The 21523-nt window shown below is 37.3% G+C and overlaps 1 protein-coding gene across 1 annotated transcript in view; it reads right to left on the bottom strand.

Moving 5' to 3' along the window:
- The window catches only part of MYRIP (myosin VIIA and Rab interacting protein), a 587347-nt gene that overhangs the window by 200990 nt on the left and 364834 nt on the right, over positions 1–21523 (bottom strand). The window contains exons 6-7 of the mRNA XM_053715758.1: positions 21385–21465; positions 19688–19837 (exon numbers count right to left, since the gene is read on the bottom strand). Coding sequence (XP_053571733.1) covers positions 19688–19837; positions 21385–21465 — 231 coding nt within the window. The remainder of the gene's footprint in view (positions 1–19687; positions 19838–21384; positions 21466–21523) is intronic.

Below are 21523 nucleotides of genomic sequence, written 5' to 3'. Positions count from 1 at the left end.
CTTGTGCACATGCTCAGTAGTATCTTGTTTCCCAAAAAGTGTGAACATAAACAGACTGTGCAAAATTTGATAATAGAAGTAAATTGTAAAGTGTCTTAAAACAGCATGCCCTATCTGAATCATAAAAGTTTATTTTGACTTGCGTGTGCCTTTAACTTTTGTTACAGGCGAACCTTAAACAATAGGCTTCTGAAGAAGCAACCACTGCTTGGTAATTGGAGCCCTTTATGTTCAGAGATTAATTACAGGAAAAGGAGACAACATAACTATTGGAAGAATATTGCAACATCTTTTTAAACTGAATAATTTACTATTTGCATTGTTTCCCAACCACTGTCCTCAAGTACCACCAACAGTCCTGGTTTTCATTATAGCTAAACTAGAGCACAGGTGAAATAATTATCTGATGGATGAGAGCAGGTTGGTTACTGATCAGCTGATTACTTCACCTGTGCACTGGTTCAGCTATAATGAAAACCAGGCCTGTTGGGGGTACTTGAGGACTGCGGTTGGAAAAAACTGTTAAAGTAAAAAAAAAAAAACTGATTTAGATAGAGCATGCATTTTTAAACAACTTTATTTACTACTCTTGCATAATTTGCTTTGTTCTTTCTATATACTTTGTTGAAAAGCATACTTGGGTAGGCTAAAGAGTAGCAATGCATTATTAGGAGCTAGCTGTTGATTGGTGGCTGCACATATATGCCCTATTGTCATTGGATCTGTTCAGCTAGCTCCCAGTAATGCACTGCTGCTTCTTCAACAAATCATACCAAGATAATTAAGTCAATTTGATAATGGAAGTAAACTGGAAAATTATTTAAAATAGTATGCTCTATCTGAAAGAAATATTTTGTGTTTCATGTCCCTTTAATTTTCTAAGCTTTGCAGAAACAGCTGCACCCTTGTGTAAAGGTTATCTTAGGTGAGGTTCTACACCACCTGACACAAAAATGTGCCCATTCTATATGGTGACCTGCAAATATGATGATCATGAGATGGGGGTTAATGTGTTAGGATGGTGGTGCAGAATGATTTATAATGTAATGATGATGTGTATAGGATACTATTTATTTAAATCTAGAGTGTTAAAGAGACAGCAAAGTCTCAATTAAACTTACAAGATTCAGATAGAGCATACAGTTTCAAACAACGTTCCAATTTACTTCTATTGTCTAATTTGCTTTGTTTTCTTGGTAAGTTGCTTAAAAGTTGGATGCTCTATCTCAAACATGAAAATTGAGTTTCATGTCCCTATAAATCTCCAGGAATTTTGGATAAAATGCTGAGTTGGACCTTCTGGGATCCAAACCTGCATCACAGAGCAGATGCTGCTGGTACTGAAAGTGGTCAATAAAAGGGACATAAAGGGGCAATAATAAAATGATCTAAAATGCCAGATGGTTTTATTACTGCACTTTAGCTTGAACATAACTGAATATTTAACTTACATTGGGCCAGATTACGAGTAAAGCGCTAACATTTGCTAATAAGGTTTTTTTTTTGCGGGTGATTGCGCTCGTCAGGCTTACTGCTCGTATTACAAGTTGAAAGTAAACGCGATCGCTTGAGTGCAATTGCTATTTATGCTATTTATGCTGGAATGATTACCGCGACTTCAGAGCTCCAGTTAACTGTTTCACAAAACAAAAAAATGCCACAAAACACATCAAAAATACATTACAAAGTACAGTTACACTCATAATAACACCGTCTAATAAAAATTGTTTAAAGAAATATTGCACACAAAAGTTATAGGGTCTCAAAGATATGAGAAAAAAAAAGCAGACTAAGGGCTTTAACATAGAAATATGGATATGTATATATATATATATATGTCTATGCATGTATACATATGTATTTATGTACTTATATGTGTATATACATATTTACAGGCATATATACATTTATAAACACATAAATACATTTGTACACATCCTATAATATAAAAGGCCAAGTGTGTTTGTCCGAAGCTGTCATGCGCAGTAGAGACAGCACGAGGACAAACACACCTGGCCTTGTCTGACATGCTGTTTGAGGCGGTGGGGTGAAAGTGGGCGTGACCGGACGGGGACATGGGCGTAGACGGGTGTGGCAGGGCATGGTCGGGGGCATGGCCAGGTGTGGCAGGGGGCGTGGTCGGCGCAAGAGAGAGGGGAGAGAAATAGAAAGAGAGGGGGAGAGCCAAAAAGAGATAGGAAGGAGCTAAAGAGAGGGGGAAGAGCAGAAGAGAGGGGAAAGAGCAGAAGAGAGGGGGGAGAGAGAGCAAAATATAGGGGAAAGAGAAAAAGAGAGGGTAAAGAGCAAAAGAGAGGGAAAAGAGAGCAAAAGAGAGGGGGAGAGAGCAAAAGAGAGGGGGAGAGAGAAAATAAGAGGGGGGAAAGAGAGAGAGCAAAAGAGAGGGGAAGAGAGAGCAAAAGAAGAGAGGGGAGAGAGAGCAAAAGAGAGGGGGGAGAGAGAGCGCAATAGAGAGGGGAAGAGAGAGAGAGCAAAAGAGAGGGGGGAGAGAGAGCAAAAGAGAGGGGGGAGAGAGAGCAATAGAGAGGGGAAGAGAGAGAGCAAAAGAGAGGGATGGAGAGAGAGTAAAGGAGAGGGGAAAGAGCAAAAGAGAGGAGGGAAGAGAGAGTAAAATAGAGGAAAGAGAGAGCAAAAGAGAGGGGGAGAGACAGCAAAAAAGAGGGGGAGAGAGATCAATAAAGAGAGGGAGAGAGAGCAAAAATAGGGGGAGAGAGAGCAAAAGAGAGGGGGGATAGAGAGCAAAAGAGAGGGAAAGAGCAAAATAGTGGGAAGAGAGAGCAATAGAGAGGGGGAGAGAGAGCAAAAGAGAGGGGGAGAGAGAGCAAAAGAGAGGGGGAGAGAGAGCAAAAGAGAGGGGAGAGAGAGCAAAAGAGAAGGGGGAGAGAGCAAAAGAGAGGGGAAAGCGCAAAATAGAGGGAAGAGAGAGAAAAAGAGAGGGGGAGAGAGCAATAGAGAGGGGGAGAGAGAGCAAAAGAGAAGAGGAGAGAGAGCAAAAGAGAGGGATGGAGAGAGCAAAACAGAGGGGAGAGAAACAGAGCAAAAGAGAGGGGGGAGATGGGGAGAGAGAGAGCAAAAGAGAGGGATGGAGAGAAAGCGCAAAATTGAGGGGGGAGAGAGAGAGAGCGCAAAAGAGAGGGGAGAGAGAGAGAGCGCAAAAGAGAGGGGGGAGAGAGAGAGTGCAAAAGAGAGGGGGAGAGAGCAATAGAGAGGGGGAGAGAGAGCAAAAGAGAAGAGGAGAGAGAGCAAAAGAGAGGGATGGAGAGAGAGAGCAAAACAGAGGGGAGAGAAACAGAGCAAAAGAGAGGGGGGAGATGGGGAGAGAGAGAGCAAAAGAGAGGGATGGAGAGAAAGCGCAAAATTGAGGGGGGAGAGAGAGAGAGCGCAAAAGAGAGGGGAGAGAGAGAGAGCGCAAAAGAGAGGGGGGAGAGAGAGAGTGCAAAAGAGAGGGGGAGAGAGAGCGCAAAAGAGAGGGGGGGAGAAAGAGAGCACAAAAGAGAGGGGGAGAGAGCGCAAAAGAGAGGAGGAGAGAGAGAGCACAAAAGTGAGGGGGAGAGAGCACAAAAGAGAGGGGAGATAGAGAGCGCAAAAGAGAGGGGGAGAGAGAGTGCGTAAAAGAGGGGGGGAGAGAGAGAGCGTAAAAGAGAGAGAGAACGCAAAAGAGAGGGGGGAGAGAGAGAGCGTAAAAGAGAGGGGGAGAGAGAGTGCAAAAGAGAGGGGGAGAGAGAGCAAAAGAGAAGGGGGAGAGAAAGCAAAAGAGAGGGGGAGAGAGGGAGCAAAAGAGAGGGGGGTAGAGAGAGAGCAAAAGAGAGGATGAGCGAGAGAGAAGGTAAAAGAGAGGGGGAAAGAGGGCAAAAGAGAGGGGGAGAGAGCACAAAAGAGAGGGGGAGAGAGAGCAAAAGAGAGGGGGAGAGAGAGAGCAAAAGAGAGGGGGGAGAGAGAGAGTAAAAAAGAGGTGGAGCGAGAGAGCGCAAAAGAGAGGGGGAGAGAGCGCAAAAGAGAGGGGGAGAGAGCACAAAAGAGAGGGGGAGAGAGCACAAAAGAGAGGGGGAGAGAGAGCAAGGGGTGGGACCGCTGTACTGCAAAAAATGGCCTGTGTAAACGAGCTTTAGGGCTAGTATATATATATATAATGCATTAGAGTCCTTTGCAATTAAGTAGATAAAAACATGAAAAAACATATTTATGCAATATTCATATTTAATAAAGCTTTTTATTAATATTTCACATTCCAATGCTCTGCAGATAGCAGAATAAGTTCTATGGGGGCAGATTTATTAAGCCTCGTATGGCCCCTAATGCTGCTGTTTCCGCGCGAGCCTTCAGGCTTGCCGGAAACAGAAGTTAAGAAGCTCTGCTCCTTAACTCATCTGCCTCCTCTGAGGCGGCGGACAGCGATCCGCCTGATCGTATACAATTGGATTGATTGACACCCCCTGCTAGCAGCCGATTGGCCGCAAATCTGCAAGGGGCGGAATTGCACAAGCAGTTCACCAAAACTTAGCATTTAGCGATGCAAATCATGTCCACCCAGAGTATGATAAATCTAACCCTCTGTATTTCTAAATAGATATTGATATATATATATATATATATATATATATATATACAGTATATAATATATATATATATATATACAGTATATACATATATATGTAAGAGAGAGAGAGAGAGAGAATATATATATATATATATAAATATATATAGGTATAAATCTATATAGTACCAAAACAAACGCATCAGATATATATTTATATATAGAAATATTTGTTTATGAATAAATATAATATATTTTGCTACGTGAAGAACATTGGAATTTGAAATATTCATATTTTTATGTCAGGTTAGCGCACATGAGAATATGCGATCGGGTTAGTGCAAGAGTGGGGTGTTTTTCTCCATTGACTTCTATGGGGGAATAAGTGAATGTGCATGCGATATTCTAACCGGCTTTTTGCACTCAAACAAAAATTTTTTACTTTCAACTTGTAATACCAACACAACCCGACAAGCGCAAAAAGCTTACTTCTAGCGAAGTAACGCTCGAGCAAGAGCGTAAATTAGCGCCCCACTCAGTCTGGCCCTTAATGTGATAAAAATGAGCTCTTGACAGTCAGTGCACTGCCAATCCTTAGCTGTTCACAGGCCATGATTGTAGGCTACACATATATGCTTACCCTAATTTGTTCAGTGGCCATGTTCAACTCCAGATCACTAAAACATTGCCAGAAAGGAGCTGGCTTTAACTATGCACTTAACCCTTTTGCAAGAAATGGTGCAATAACAAATGTGCTAGTACGCTAGAGTATTTTTTATTGCTTTATCTGTCTCTTTAAGCAACTGGGCTTGGTCTGATTTATTAAACCGCAAAAAGAGAGCTATTTAGTTAAAATACCAGCAAATAAATATGTGTTATTGTTTGAACCAGATAACACTATTCATGTTTTCTAAACATAGTTACATCTGTGTACTGTTTTATTTATTGGCACACTAAAGTCTAAACTTGCATGATTCAGACAGAGCAGTTTAAAGAGACTTTACTTACAATTAACTTCCATTATCAAATTGTGCACAGTTTTTTATGCACATTTTCCTAGGCATATATTAGTCTGTGATTGGCTGATGGCTGTCATGATAAAAAAAAAATTCTGTTCATATAAAACTTAGAGTAAGTGCTATTGCATTGTCTTTTTACTATGCACTTGTTGATTATGAAATTTTATTGTATTTAATGGTCCTTATGTTCAAATATTATGAATATGTTTCACTGACATGTACGGTACTGCCAATAATACAATGCATTGAGGCTGATGTCCAATCAATTAGACACTCAGAAACAGAGAGCACAAAGCTTTTACCAAAGATACAGAACCCAGATGTGATTTTAGTTGTAAAGCCAGTGACTGCAGGAACCATAGATAGCCAGCAGATGGCAATATAGGCAAGAAAAACAAACAAAACACAACAAGACTGGAATGTTTATATGACAGGCTGTGTCCATCATCATTGACCTGATCACAGGCTTTTTACCAACTAAAAGAAATGTAGATTTTACATTCTATTTTATGAGACTTTAAAGCTTAAAGACTTTACTTTTAATTGATTTTTAATTGTTTCTCTATAACAACCCCCAGCACAGTTCAGAAACTGACAAAAGTAACATCTATTCTGTTACATACCTGCTTAGGACAAACAGATTTACCGGGGAATAACTAGAGCATACAGAAAGGATTTTTATATTGTAATAGGGAGTGAGAGTCCATGTGAGTGAGAAGTGAGATATAGGGCCTAGGTTTTTTTGAGTGTGTGTTTCCTTCACATGCAGAACCCTGCATGGCCATATAAACTGCTCTCAAACTAAAATGTACCTTTCTAAAATTCTATGAGGGTACTCACAGCACTCACAATTCGAAGGGGAGAGCTTTAAATCATAGGGCCCAATGCGAGAATTAGGAGAAAGAGAGGAAGACAGAAAGGAAGAAAGAAAGAAAGAAAGGAGATGGGGGAGATGAGAGAGATAAGTCATAGGATAGAAATAGGAGAGAGAGGAATAGGAATAAGAGATACAGGGGTAGACTACAAGTGGAGCGCTACTTTATTGCTCGCCTGCAAAGAACAAATTTGCCCGTTTGCAGGCATGCGATAAATAACCAGCAATTACAAATGGCTGGTTATTGCTACTACGAGCTTGCGGTAGCAATTAGCGCTTATATAATTAATCAGAGATCAGATCTCTGGTTAATTTAAAAAATGTGCTCCAAATGCCCCAAAATACAGTGTAGTGTATTTTATTAAACAATAAAGATAACAGCATCTTTATTTTAAAATAAAATTACTGCACTAGGCAGTATTTTGGGGATAAAGTTGGCAGGTGTGGGGTGAAAATTGAAAAGGGCCTTTACATTGCTGTCTCTGGGAACTGTGTGTTCCCAGTAAATATATATGTATATGCTTATATCCATATATATTTATTTGTTAATATGTTTATATACACATATTAACACATAAATATATATAAACATATACATATTTATTTACAATTTGCTGCCATCTTTGCGCTACTTACCCCCTTTGCTGCGCTAGTTCTCATGCTGTGTTTAACAGCATCAGAACAAGGCTCCCATTTGAGCTTATTGGTCGCGTTCACATTGCGCTGGTGGAGAGCAAATATCGCTTTCACTAAAGCGATGTTTAGCGCTCCACTTGTAATCTGGCACACAATGTTTACTATCCCTTTAAAATGAGATCATGTTTGAAATCCAATGAGGCCTATTTAACCTGTTGTCCCTTTAACATACATAGTTATGATAACTGGAGTAATAAGTGATATTTCACTCAGCAAACGTGAGCCGATAGCAATGCAGAAAAACAATATTTAACTACATTACTTTGAAAACACGTTTGTAGAGCAGGTTCTCTAAATGCGTGTAATTGTAAAAATATTCTTTTGTCTGTTTTGTTATCTTATAGTAATGTCACTGGACAGAGCGGAATTTACCTCACCAATGTAATATATGTTTTTGCGCAAGTTTAGTAGCGTCTGCAATATTGTTTTACTGTATATTTTAGACATTTTTTCTGTAATTTAACTCTTAAAATGATGGGTTTCCAAATGCTGAGAGAATTAAAAATGCAGAAAATGTCCAGAAAAAAAAATGTGTTTGCTACTATATCAGATAGATTATTATCATTCTTATAAATATTATAATACTCCAACATTATTTTTTTCACCACATCAGAAAATCTAAAACTGTGTGGTACTAGCTATTCCTCAAAGCTAATGCTCTAGGTCTAAATTCCAACTGAAAATTTGGCAAATAATTCTACAAGTCAATAACAATAGGCCATGTAATATAACTCTCATATTTTTATCCATATGTAAATCTTTGGGTAGCCAAATTAAGGATAGTTCTAAAAAAAGATACTTTTGTAAATAGGTGTCTCCCCAATCATCATCTATAACATATTTCTGAGCAGTTGTGTCACCCACATATTTAAATGTTTGTTCTGGTACAAAAATTATCCTAACAAGGGCTAGACTACGAGTGGCGCACAAGCGATAAGGGGGTATAGCGCTACTTCGGAGCTCTGGGTAACTGTTACACAAGATAAAAAAGTTGCACAAAATGTACAGTTACACTCATAACAGTGTAAAATATTGCATACAAAAGCTATAAGGGCTCAAAGATATGAGGTCTCAGGTGTTAGTAAAAAATAAAAAGCCTGCAAAGGACTTTAACATAGAGATACATACATACATACACACACATATATATATACTGTACATATATATATATATATATATATATAAATAAATATTTAATAATAAAAAGTACATTATTTTCTATGTGAGGAGCATAGGAATGTAAAATATGTGTTTTGTGTATCGTGTTAAGCGATTTAGATGTTAACACAATCAGGTTAGCACACATAATACATATAAAATATTTTTAAAAATGAATTACAATTATTAAAAGTTATTAAACATGCTGTAAAATATGTAGATATATTCTATGGATTATTTAGAATATTTTACAGTATGTTTAATAATCTTAAATAATTTTTAGTTATTTTTTTTAAGTTGGGCAACTAAAAGATCATTAAAAAAAATGCTACTACAGACACCGGTGGACAATAGTATAAGAAACGTCCTGTCATAGAATCACACATAAGAGCGGGTTGCAGGCAAACATAGAGCCAGAAAGAGGCTCTAAAATGATACACCAAAAGAAAACAGTTATTGCCGCACTTAAAGGGGCAGTAATCCTACAAAATAATGTTATATAATTTTGCACACAGTGCAGAATTATATAACATTATCTTAGCGCAAACTTTATGCAACATAATATTGAAGCTAAAATTTGATTATAAAAGAGGATTTTTCAGACTGCCGCTCTTGCTCTACTGAGCGGGTCTGGTTTTCCCCCTGAGCGCATCTGGGCAGCTGTCTAGTCACAGATAGCTACAGAGAGAGTATATATATATATATATATATATATATATAGATCTCAGAGGTGGCACAAATTAATGCTGCTTCCCTATGATATGGGATATGTTTAGGATGAGAGTGTATAACCTAAGAGTTAACCAATATGTGAGAGGACCTAAAATAGATAGAATCTATTAAAGCATATTGCTACCACGCATATTTAAATAGCGGAAAATGATCATAAAATGGATACACAATGTAAGTGTAAATGAGTTACATCAATTTATTAATAGGCAAGAAAGATATATTTATCCAAGCATATAAAAAGACACTGGTGTCAAGGGGCAGTTTATAATAGCTACAATATAACAATGTAAAAATGTATATACATAAGTGGTAAAAATTGAAGAAAAAAAATGGAAAAAAAAATTGATTAAAAAACAGTATTACTGTAGGCAAATGCACTTCAAGTGAAATAATAGTATGCAGCAGTGACGTGCACTCATAAGAGGCAGGTGAGGCAGTGCCTCCCCTGGCCAATGTATGTATTTCAGTCTTTTTGTAAAAAAAAAAAAAAAAAAAATCTTTTTTTTTTTTATATATATTTTTTTTTAATAAAAAGGTGACCCCCCACCCCTCCACCAAATTCAGTACTTTATTATTTTGTTTATGACTTGTGCTTGTGTTAAAAAAAAACGTAATATATAGTAATACAATACATTCATATTGCGCAATAAAGTGGAGGCCAGCTATCCTTATATTGTGCAATATGAAATGTATTGACTGTGGAAGTGTATGGGCCGCTGAGAGACTGCCATCAAGAGGAGAATAAGTGCTAATGCAGTGCTCTCAATGCGGCCCATATGCTCCCACACCGGAGGCTTGACTCTGAACGCCTCTGGAGCCCTGGCCGCCTCTCAGCCAATCAGACCTCAGCAAGTCTGAGTCTCTGGGCGGGCTGAGTGCAGGACAGAAAGGAATTGAGGTGCGCGTCAGCGCACTCGAGAGGCGACTCAGGCGAGGCAAGGGCGGCAAAGTAAAGGCAGTTACCCACGCCACGGCTGTGCTTGCCAAAACCTCTTCAGAAACTAGTAGAAAGGTCCTCTCTGGCTGTCTCAGTGCAGCTGCTGCTACGCCCGGATGGGAGGTTAGTGGAGGCTCTGATATTTTAATTTGCATATAATTTGCAGCGCTGGCTAGCTAAACCCTAAAATACAGTGGGGCTTCCTATGACACTATTAAAGTTTTAGCTGCTACCTAAAATGTGTCAGACGACTGTCAGTTTAGCATCATCTTGGTTCTTCATGCTGATGTATTGCAATTTGCTACCCAGTCTGTAAAGATGGCATGCTTACTGATCTCTTTATATAGCAGCATATTTACTGGGTGCCAGTTTTTCATCCCTTTACCGTGGATATTTATTTGTTGTGGTACATAGACAGGATAGTGAGTGTGTAATCTTCTTCTATAATGAAGCCTGCTACTGTGTAATTATTTGCACATGTGGAAGTTAGCCCTGGTTATGTGATGAGACTGTAGGTGGAGGTACCACTACTATTCCTCATGGGTTACTTGTACTGTCATTTCCAGACAGCATTTATAAGCACCCTGCCTCTTGGAGACCTCAGTTCTGTAAATATTGTCTTTATGATATCTTTCATATGAAGTGTATATGGAGGCCTGGCTTTTATTGTAAGTTGTCACACACACACAGACACATGCATACACATACATACACATACATAGTACACACACACAGACATACACATACATACATACACATACATACACACATACATACATACACACACACACACACACACATACATACACACATACATACATACATACACACACACACACACATACATACACACATACATACACATACACACATACATACACACATACACATACATACACACACACAGACATACACAGACACATACATACACACACACACATACATACACATACATACACACATACATACACATACATACACACACACACACATACATACACACACATACATACACACATACACGCACACACAGACACATACATACACACAGACATACATACATACATACACAGACACATACATACACACACACATACATACATACATACACAGACACATACATACACACACACATACATACATACACGCACACACAGACACATACATACACACACACATACATACAGTACATAGACACATACATACACAGACACACACAGCCTGCTGACCTAACACCGACCTCACCAGTCTCACTAAGTGTAGTAGTTTCACTCAGACTCAGTCAGATAATGGATGCTGCCATGAAAACATTTTTTTTCCTTTTATGAAATTCAGATACAACATACAATTTTAAATATATTTTCAAATTACGTATATGATCAAATGTTTCATTTTATTTGTGTCCTTTGTTGAAGCAGCAGCAATGTTCTACTGGGAGCTATCTAAACATATTGGTGAGCCAATAACAAGAGGCATTATGTGTATCTGACAATTTTCAGCTAAATCCCAGTAGTCCATTGTTGCTCTTACCTACCTAGGTATGCTTTTCAACAAATTACAGCAAGTGAATTAAGCAAATTAGATAATAGAAGTAAATTGTGATGGTGTACTGTTTACAACTGTATGTTCTATCTGAATAATTAAAGATCATTTTGACTTTACTCTCCCTTTAAAATGGATTTCTTTAAACCTACCCTGGTGTCAGGTAAAATGGTGACCGTTTTATGCTAGATGTATACCTATAGGAAAGATCATGTATGTCTTATTTAAATGAACAGTCTAGTCAAAAATAAACTTTAATGGTTCAGATAGGGCATGTTATTTTAAACAACTTTCCAATTTACTTTTATCATCAATTTTGCTTTGTTCTCTTGGTATTCTTAGTTAAAAGCTAAACCTAGGTAGGCTCATATGCTAATTTCTTAGCCCTTGAAGGCGGCCTCTTATCGGAATGCATTTGACAGTTTTTCACAACTAGTTAGTTCATGTGTGCCATATAGATAACATTGTGTTCATGCACGTGGAGCTACCTAAGAGTCAGCAGTGATTGGCTGAAGTGCAAGTCTGTCAAAAGAACAGACATAAGGGGGCAGCCTGCAGATGCTTAGATACAAGGTATCCACAGAGGTAAAAAGTATATTAATAAAACAGTGTTAGTTATGCAAAACTGGGGAATAAGAAATAAAGAGATTATCTATCTTTTTAAACAATAAACATTCTAGTGTAGACTGTCCCTTTAAAGGAAATATATTATCTTCAAAATTATACTACCCAGTTAGATAAGAAATTGTCAAATTTATTTTGGTCACATGATACATAAAGGGGCCATCAAATCAAAATTAAACTTTTAATGATTCAGACAGCACAAAATTTTATACAAATTCCCAATTTACTTCTTATATTAAATTAGCTTTTCCCCATTGATATCTTTAAAGTCATGCCTAGGTAGGCTCAGGAGCATCAATACACTACTGAGAGCTAGCTGGCAATTGGGGGCTACATATACTGTATATGTTTCTTCTCATTGGCTCACCAAATATATTCAGCTAGCTTACAGTAGTGCATTGCTGCCCCTGAGCCTACAAAGAGTTAGTATTCAACAAAATGATACCAACAAAATTAAACAAATTTGATAACAGAAGTAAATTGGCATATTGTATAAAAAGGCAAGCAATATCTGTAATATGATAGTTTCATTTTCTCTTTCTGTCCGTTTAAAAGACCATATAACTCCCTTATCTAAAAGTTTCTTTTCACCAAAGCATCACATGCCCCAGGCTAAAATAAAGGCTCTTTTTATTTTTATCCTAAAATCCACACTCCAGCTGTCCTCCACCAATATACTGGACAATCTGTGATGACTAGGCACAATGATAGTTAGGTCATATAATGTCCCACCTAACAGCACTACCTTAGCCCCACTGTTGATCCCAACCCATGATGTATATTTTTGATACATACAAATTAATGATTTTACCCCTTTAGCTGCCAGTAAGATTTTACGGTTACCCCCTTGTCTGCCCCTCACTACTTTCTGCTCCATATTGTAGTCATGGTGGGGGAGGGGCATATGAGGTGGGAAGGGCAGTTTAGTTAGGTATGTGGAGCAAAGAGGGGGTGGGGGGCCCTGCTACACTTTTGCCCGGGGGCCCTGGTTGGTCTCAGTCCGTCCCTGCCAAACCTCCAGCTTTTGAAATCATGGAGGCTGGAGCTTAGCAAAAGGGTTATGGGATAAACAGCAGAGCGGGTGCAGGATAATATTATAAAGCAATTTTTCATACTGAAAGCCTAACTGGGACCCAAACCATCAGGCTTAAAATATTTATATGAGAATCAGAATTTGAAAGGATAACAGTGGGAAATTGGGAATTATGTACTTAGTAAATGTAGCAAATATGTGCATTATAATTATATTTGGATCTGTTTAAAGTCATAATATATCCCTTTTTTATGTTTATACGCATTTCTGAACAAAATACTCAAAGGGATATAAAAAAAATAAATGAAAATGTTCTAAGAGCTCAGCAGGGATCATATATTTGTCTGATCTATAGGGAAGATTTAACCCTAGTTGAAAAGCAGTTCAAAAAATGTATCTAGAAAATAATACTTCCTAGACATTAATGGAAATTTGTGCAAAAATAAATAAGCATAAAATCAATTAGGCAGCAAATCAGTTGACTTAGTTTTATTAGATGATTCTCAACTGCCCAAGTGCCCAACCTGAAATTTATTTTGCAATTATTTATTCAGGCAGCTAAGCTTACTACAGGGCAGGCCAGGAAATGGAATCCTTTTTAGTGCAGGGGAAACTGTTTACATTTCATTTATACCTACGCTGCGTCACGTCAGTCACAACTTTACTGAACTAGTACTGACTAACAGGGAGCTGAATCACTGATGTCTAATTCTTATAATTCTAGTACAGAGAATTTAATGCCTGCCCTTAACTACCCTACCTACCTAACTGTTACTGGAGCTGGAGTCGCAATAAAAATAACTGCCAAATTTAAAAAAAATTCTTAAAGAAATATCATGCTGCTTAAAAAGGTTCTATTGTTCAGAGCAATAAAAATAACTGCCCAAAAACTTCTTAAACTTTAAGAAGTTTTTTTGCAGTTATTTTTATTGCTCTGAACGATAGAACATTTTTAAGCAGCATGATATTTCTTTAAGAAGTTTTTTGGCAGTTATTTTTATTGCGTTGCAGGCAGCATCACTCCAGTTAGGTTGGTAGTTAAAGGGTCAAGTCCAAAAAAAAAACTTTCATGATTTAAATAGAGAATGTAACTTTAAATAACTTTCCAATTTACATCTAATATCTGGTTTTCTTCATTCTTTTGATATCCTTTGTTGAAAATCATATCTAAATATGCTCAGTAGCTACTGAGCATATTTAGATATGATTTTCAACAAATGATATCTGATTTTCTTCATTCTTTTGATATCCTTTGTTGAAAATCATATCTAAATAAGCTCAGTATCTACTGAGCATATTTAGATATGATTTTCAACAAAGGATATCTGATTTTCTTCATTCTTTTGATATCATTTGTTAAAAATCATATCTAAATATGCTCAGTAGATACTGATTGGTCCCTGCATATAGATACCTCATGCGATTGGCTCGCCCATGTGCATTGCTATTTCTTCAACAAAGGATATCTAAAGAATGAAGGCGTATCCGATTCCTAGCCACTGCCTCACCAGCCTCTGAAGTCACCGCACATCACTGGTATGCAGACCAGGGAGATTGCAGCGTCCAAAAGTGTTGGTAATACACTGATATAGTTCCCAAATGGGCCAAAGTGTGTATCCGGTGATATCACTATTATACGGGTTATAACTAAAATGTTTAGTATCGCTACGATTAGCGTGTGGTTAAAATCTTTGACGTACAGTTAAAGAGAGCCTGTATATATAAAGTGCACAGAAAATTTTGCTGGATATAGGTATTCTATGTAGAGAGTTCAAAATATACCTGTTATTTCAGGTGATTCTTAGATGATTGTCTGGTGGTATACTCACAGTGCACTGTGGTGATGGTTAAATAGGTTCAGATTCCTGTCTGGTGTGTCTACCGGCTTTTGGTATACTGGCGTTGGATATCTTATCTCCTGTGTGGTATTCTGCCTGTTACCTGATCTGGTGCTGTTCACTGTATCCGCCTTTTCTTTATAGTGCGCCTTGTGGTTTCCGTTTAGTTACAGTGAGGTGTTAATCGACCTCTGATGTGATATGGTAATGGATTCTTCTGCTGTCCTTGTGTTCTGTAATCGAGAGCTCAGGTTCTACGCATTTCGGCTGAGAGCCTTTTTCAAGATACCTGATAGAGTCGTTTGTCTCCTTTTAAACCTTCTCTTGTACGCCTCCTTTTCATTAACCCTTCTGATACTTGATAGAATGTTTCCTGTATTTTACAGCCACATTCTCCATAGTAATCAAAACAAACTTGGACGATGGTAATTCCTTATATTTTGCTTTCTATAATCTCTGTATTCAAGCTGTCTAGTCACAGCCTGGCCCGATTGTGCCATTACACTCAATGTAGCTCGCTCCCGCTATCAGACAGAGCAGGGGTAAGCTTCATAGAGTGTAATAGCGCAATCGGGCCGGGCTGTGACTAGACAGATGCGCTCAGGGGGAAAACCAGGCCTGCTCAGTAGAGCAAGAGCGGCGGTCTGAAAAATCCTCTTTTATAATCAAATTTTAGCTTCAATATTATGTTGCATAAAGTTTGCGCTAAGATAAAGTTATATAATTCTGCACTATGTGCAGAATTATATAACATTAATTTGTAGGTTTGCTACCCCTTTCATATGAAATCAAATAAATCCTTTATTTAATACTGCATTAAAAACACATGGAGGACACTGTACTGCATGTACTGCATGTGTTTTTAATGCAGCATTAAATATAGGATTTATTTGATTTCATATTGAGTGCAGCAATAACTGTTTAGTTTTGAAATAAAAAATGTCATTATCCTGTAAGTGAAGAACATTGGAATGATAAATATGTATAGTAAATATACAGTAAAACACATAAATAGATACATATGAATATATATATATATATATATATATATATATATATATATATATATATATATATATATATATATATATACGTTGATTGGAGTAGCCGTGTTAGTCCAGAGATTTAGATATCAAAATAACAAGAGTTTTGCATGGAGCAATGATACTTTTTTATTGGACTAACTATACATTTATAAGTTGACGAGCTTTCGGAAGAGTTCTTTCCTTTATCAAGTCTAAAGCTTGTCAACTTATAAATGTATAGTTAGTCCAATAAAAAAAGTATCATTGCTCAATGCAAAACTCTTGTTATTTATATATATATGCACAATGGAGCCCTTTGCAGTCAAATACCTGAAAACATGGAAAAGTATTATTATTTAATAATGTGTTTAAATGTGTATGTTTTATAAATATTTTACATTCCAATGTTCTTCACCTATGGGGATTATGTTGTATGTATTTTTAAATAGATATTCATATACAGGGAGTGCAGAATTATTAGGCAAATGAGTATTTTGACCACATCATCCTCTTTATGCATGTTGTCTTACTCCAAGCTGTATAGGCTCGAAAGCCTACTACCAATTAAGCATATTAGGTGATGTGCATCTCTGTAATGAGAAGGGGTGTGGTCTAATGACATCAACACCCTATATCAAGTGTGCATAATTATTAGGCAACTTCCTTTCCTTTGGCAAAATGGGTCAAAAGAAGGACTTGACAGGCTCAGAAAAGTCAAAAATAGTGAGATATCTTGCAGAGGGATGCAGCACTCTTAAAATTGCAAAGCTTCTGAAGCGTGATCATCGAACAATCAAGCGTTTCATTCAAAATAGTCAACAGGGTCGCAAGAAGCGTGTGGAAAAACCAAGGCGTAAAATAACTGCCCATGAACTGAGAAAAGTCAAGCGTGCAGCTGCCAAGATGCCAGTTGCCACCAGTTTGGCCATATTTCAGAGCTGCAACATCACTGGAGTGCCCAAAAGCACAAGGTGTGCAATACTCAGAGACATGGCCAAGGTAAGAAAGGCTGAAAGACGACCACCACTGAACAAGACACACAAGCTGAAACGTCAAGACTGGGCCAAGAAATATCTCAAGACTGATTTTTCTAAGGTTTTATGGACTGATGAAATGAGAGTGAGTCTTGATGGGCCAGATGGATGGGCCCGTGGCTGGATTGGTAAAGGGCAGAGAGCTCCAGTCCGACTCAGACGCCAGCAAGGTGGAGGTGAAGTACTGGTTTGGGCTGGTATCATCAAAGATGAGCTTGTGGGGCCTTTTCGGGTTGAGGATGGAGTCAAGCTCAACTCCCAGTCCTACTGCCAGTTTCTGGAAGACACCTTCTTCAAGCAGTGGTACAGGAAGAAGTCTGCATCCTTCAAGAAAAACATGATTTTCATGCAGGACAATGCTCCATCACACACGTCCAAGTACTCCACAGCGTGGCTGGCAAGAAAGGGTATAAAAGAAGAAAATCTAATGACATGGCCTCCTTGTTCACCTGATCTGAACCCCATTGAGAACCTGTGGTCCATCATCAAATGTGAGATTTACAAGGAGGGAAAACAGTACACCTCTCTGAACAGTGTCTGGGAGGCTGTGGTTGCTGCTGCACGCAATGTTGATGGTGAACAGATCAAAACACTGACAGAATCCATGGATGGCAGGCTTTTGAGTGTCCTTGCAAAGAAAGGTGGCTATATTGGTCACTGATTTGTTTTTGTTTTGTTTTTGAATGTCAGAAATGTATATTTGTGAATGTTGAGATGTTATATTGGTTTCACTGGTAAAAATAAATAATTGAAATGGGTATATATTTGTTTTTTGTTAAGTTGCCTAATAATTATGCACAGTAATAGTCACCTGCACACACAGATATCCCCCTAAAATAGCTAAAACTAAAAACAAACTAAAAACTACTTCCAAAAATATTCAGCTTTGATATTAATGAGTTTTTTGGGTTCATTGAGAACATGGTTGTTGTTCAATAATAAAATTAATCCTCAAAAATACAACTTGCCTAATAATTCTGCACTCCCTGTATATATATAGATAGATAGATAAACATTTTACCAAAAAAATCCATCAGATACATATATAAATATTTATTTAAGAATAAATAGAACATTTTCTTCTCTGTGAAGAAAAAAGGAATGTGAAATATTCATATTTCATGTCGGGTTGAGCGCACTTGGTTAAACGCTATAATATGGGTGTTAGGTTTTTTCAATTTCTGTGCTTTATTAAAGTCTATGGGAGAATACGTTAATGCATTTGCGATGTTCTAAATTCAACATTCCACGCATATCGGGTTAGCGCTCGTGCACAATCTTTTTACTTTCAACTTGTAATACGAGTGTATCCTGACGCATTTGAAAAGCCTCCGTCCAGTGCTGTTTACGCTCGAGCGGTAGCGCTAAATAGCGCTCTACTCGTAATCTAGCCCTAAATGGGTTAAAATCATAGGTAAATTGACACTTAGGAGCTGAAAGCCTTGTAATTAGAGACTGTGAAACTGCTAATTCTAATTTACTGGCAGCAATATTCTGCTCAGGAGCTGCAGACACGTTACCTTTGTGTATATGTTGCAGTGGCCAAACACACAGTAAGGTTTCAGTAATACAAAGATGACATGATCAAACTAATTATAGAATGTTGTTTTTGTTCTTGAACCTTTCTAGTAAGGATAACAGTTTACAGGATTTTTCATCTGTACAAAAGGAGATAATAAAACATTTAGGGCTAGATTATGAGTGGACCAAGCGATAAGGGGTTTATCGCAATGGTTTGCGCTGGTCAGGTTTACCGCTCTTATTACAAGTTGAAAGTAAACGCAGTCACTTGAAAGCATTTGCGATTTACGCTAGAATGTTTAATGCGACTTCAGAGCTATGGTTAACTGCTTAGCAAAACATAAACAGTTGCACTCATAATAACACTAATACAAATTATTTAAAAAATATTGCACACAAAAGTTATAAGGGCTCAAACATATGAGGTCTCAGATGTTATAAAAAAAAAACAGGCAAAGGGTTTTAACATAGAGATACATACATATACATGTAAAGTAGATTGACAGATAAGATAGACAGACAGATAGATAGACAGATACAGTCGGTAGATAGATAGATAGATAGATAGATAGATAGATAGATAGACAGACAGATAGATACAGTCGATAGATAGATAGATAGATAGATAGATAGATAGATAGATAGATATATGGATAGATAGAACGATAGATACAGTCGATAGATAGATACAGTCGATAGATAGATAGATAGATAGATAGATAGATAGATACAGTCGATTATAGACAGATAGATACAGTCAATAGATAGATAGATAGATCGATAGATAGACAGATAGATACAGTCGATAGATAGATAGATAGATAGATAGATAGATAGATTGATAGATAGATAGATGATAGATAGATAGATAGATAGATAGATAGATAGACAGATAGATACAGTCGATAGATAGATAGATAGATCGATAGATAGACAGATAGATACAGTCGATAGATAGATAGATAGATAGATAGATAGATAGATGATAGATAGATACAGACAGTTCTATATAATATATATTTATCATGCTATAAATATAGGATTTTTTAATTATGGCAATAACATGGTAAATTGGAAGTTATTATTGTTTGGATACAGTTACCCAGAGTGCAGCAGATCCCCTGTTACTTTCCGGTAGGGCAAGCATACTGCGATCAGACATAACCGGTGACGTAAGGACGCTGGCTCTTGATCGCTGACATTCATACAGGGCTTCAGCTTGTTCGCCTTTGCTCTTCTTTCTTTTAATAATCTGTATCGGATATTTAAAGTGACACTTTGGTTTACAAACAACGCATGCCATAAGGGTACAAACTTTATGTCTCTCACTCAAGTACATCACTCGTCACAATAACTATTTACTAACTAGTCTACCTAGTTAAAATAAATACAAACTTACCTGTGAAATAAAAATAAAACCTAAGATAGCTACAATATAACTATTAGTTATATTGTAGCTCGCTTAGGTTTTTTATACAGGTAAGTTTGTATTTATTTTTAAATAGGAATTATTTAGGTAATAATTGTAAGGTTTATTTAGATTTATTTTAATTATATTTAAATTAGGTGGTGTTAGGGTTAGGGTTAGACTTATGCTTAGGGTTACGTTAGGGTTAGGTTTAGGGGTTAATATTTTTATGTAGTGATGTAAGAGGCCAGAGGTTTAGGGGTTAATAGTTTAATTTTGTATATTTCGTTTTGGGGGCTTGCAGTTTAGTGGTTAATAGGTTTATTATAGCGGACAGCAGATTAGGGGTTAATAATATTTAAGTAGTGTTTGCAATGCGGGAGGGCGGCGGTTTAGGGGTTAATACGTTTATTATAGTGGCGACGATGTCGGGGAGCAGCGGAAGAGGGGTTAATACATTTTAATAGTGGCAGCGATGTCCAGAGCGGCAGATTAGGGGTTAATTTTTTTTTTTTTAGTATTTGAGATGCAGGAGGGTCTCAGTTTAGGGATTAATAGGTAGTTTATTGGTGTTAGTGTACTTTTTAACACTTTAGTTATGAGTTTTATGCTACAGCTTTGTAAAGTAAAACTCATAACTATTGACTTTAGATGGCGGTATGAATCTTGTGGTAATAGAGTGTACCGCTCACTTTTTGGCCTCCCAGGCAAACTCGTAATACCGGGGCTATGGAGGTCCCATAGAAAAAGGACTTTTTTTAAAGTGCAGTACTGACGTTGCGTGACGGCCAAAAAGGTGTGCGGTACACCTGAAGCATAATGCTGCTTTTTCACTCATAACGCCAAACTCGTAATCTAGCTGTTAATTAACCAAACAATTTTAACACTTACAATACAATATATTGCATGCCCTATAAATTCAGTTGGTAGTAGTGCATTCATTGTGATTGTATTGCCTAGATTAAGTTTTGGACTTGCGAGTATTACATTATTGTTTAACACTTCAACTAAAATGCTGTAGAAATAATTTTTTGCGCTTGGTCATCTTTGTGCATTTGCGATATCTGACATGAATCATTTTACTTTGTTCCCTCACAAAAATCTATTACCTGAAGGAAATTACATATTCGCACTATCCGTCCTGAGTACCGTAGCACGCACCATACTACCACTCGCTAAATAAATATTAACCATCCACTTATTATAAAAGAACAATAAGCAAGTGGTATTGAGGCACAATATATTGTGCACCAGCAAGTGTTAACGCTCCTTAACATTTGCATTTTTACGTTCCACATGTAATAAAGGCCTCAATAAACAAACTTCTGTGTACTTACAGAGGGGACAGTAATTAAAACAAAAGATTAAACTGAGACAATAAAAGTACCTACCTTCTGAACAATGGTTGTAGCCAGTTCCTCAATCAATTCTTCTTTATGTTCTCGCAAATAGCAAGCCTCATTCTGTTTATCCTGAGTGAAAATAAGATATTTGTTAGCAAGTTATAGGTTCATGAAATCTGGTAAACAG

The sequence above is a fragment of the Bombina bombina genome, chromosome 5 (assembly GCF_027579735.1).
Source record: "Bombina bombina isolate aBomBom1 chromosome 5, aBomBom1.pri, whole genome shotgun sequence".
Taxonomy (NCBI): Eukaryota; Metazoa; Chordata; class Amphibia; order Anura; family Bombinatoridae; genus Bombina; species Bombina bombina.
Note: the sequence above shows the minus strand (reverse complement) of the source record. Positions and strands in the feature narration are given on the sequence as shown.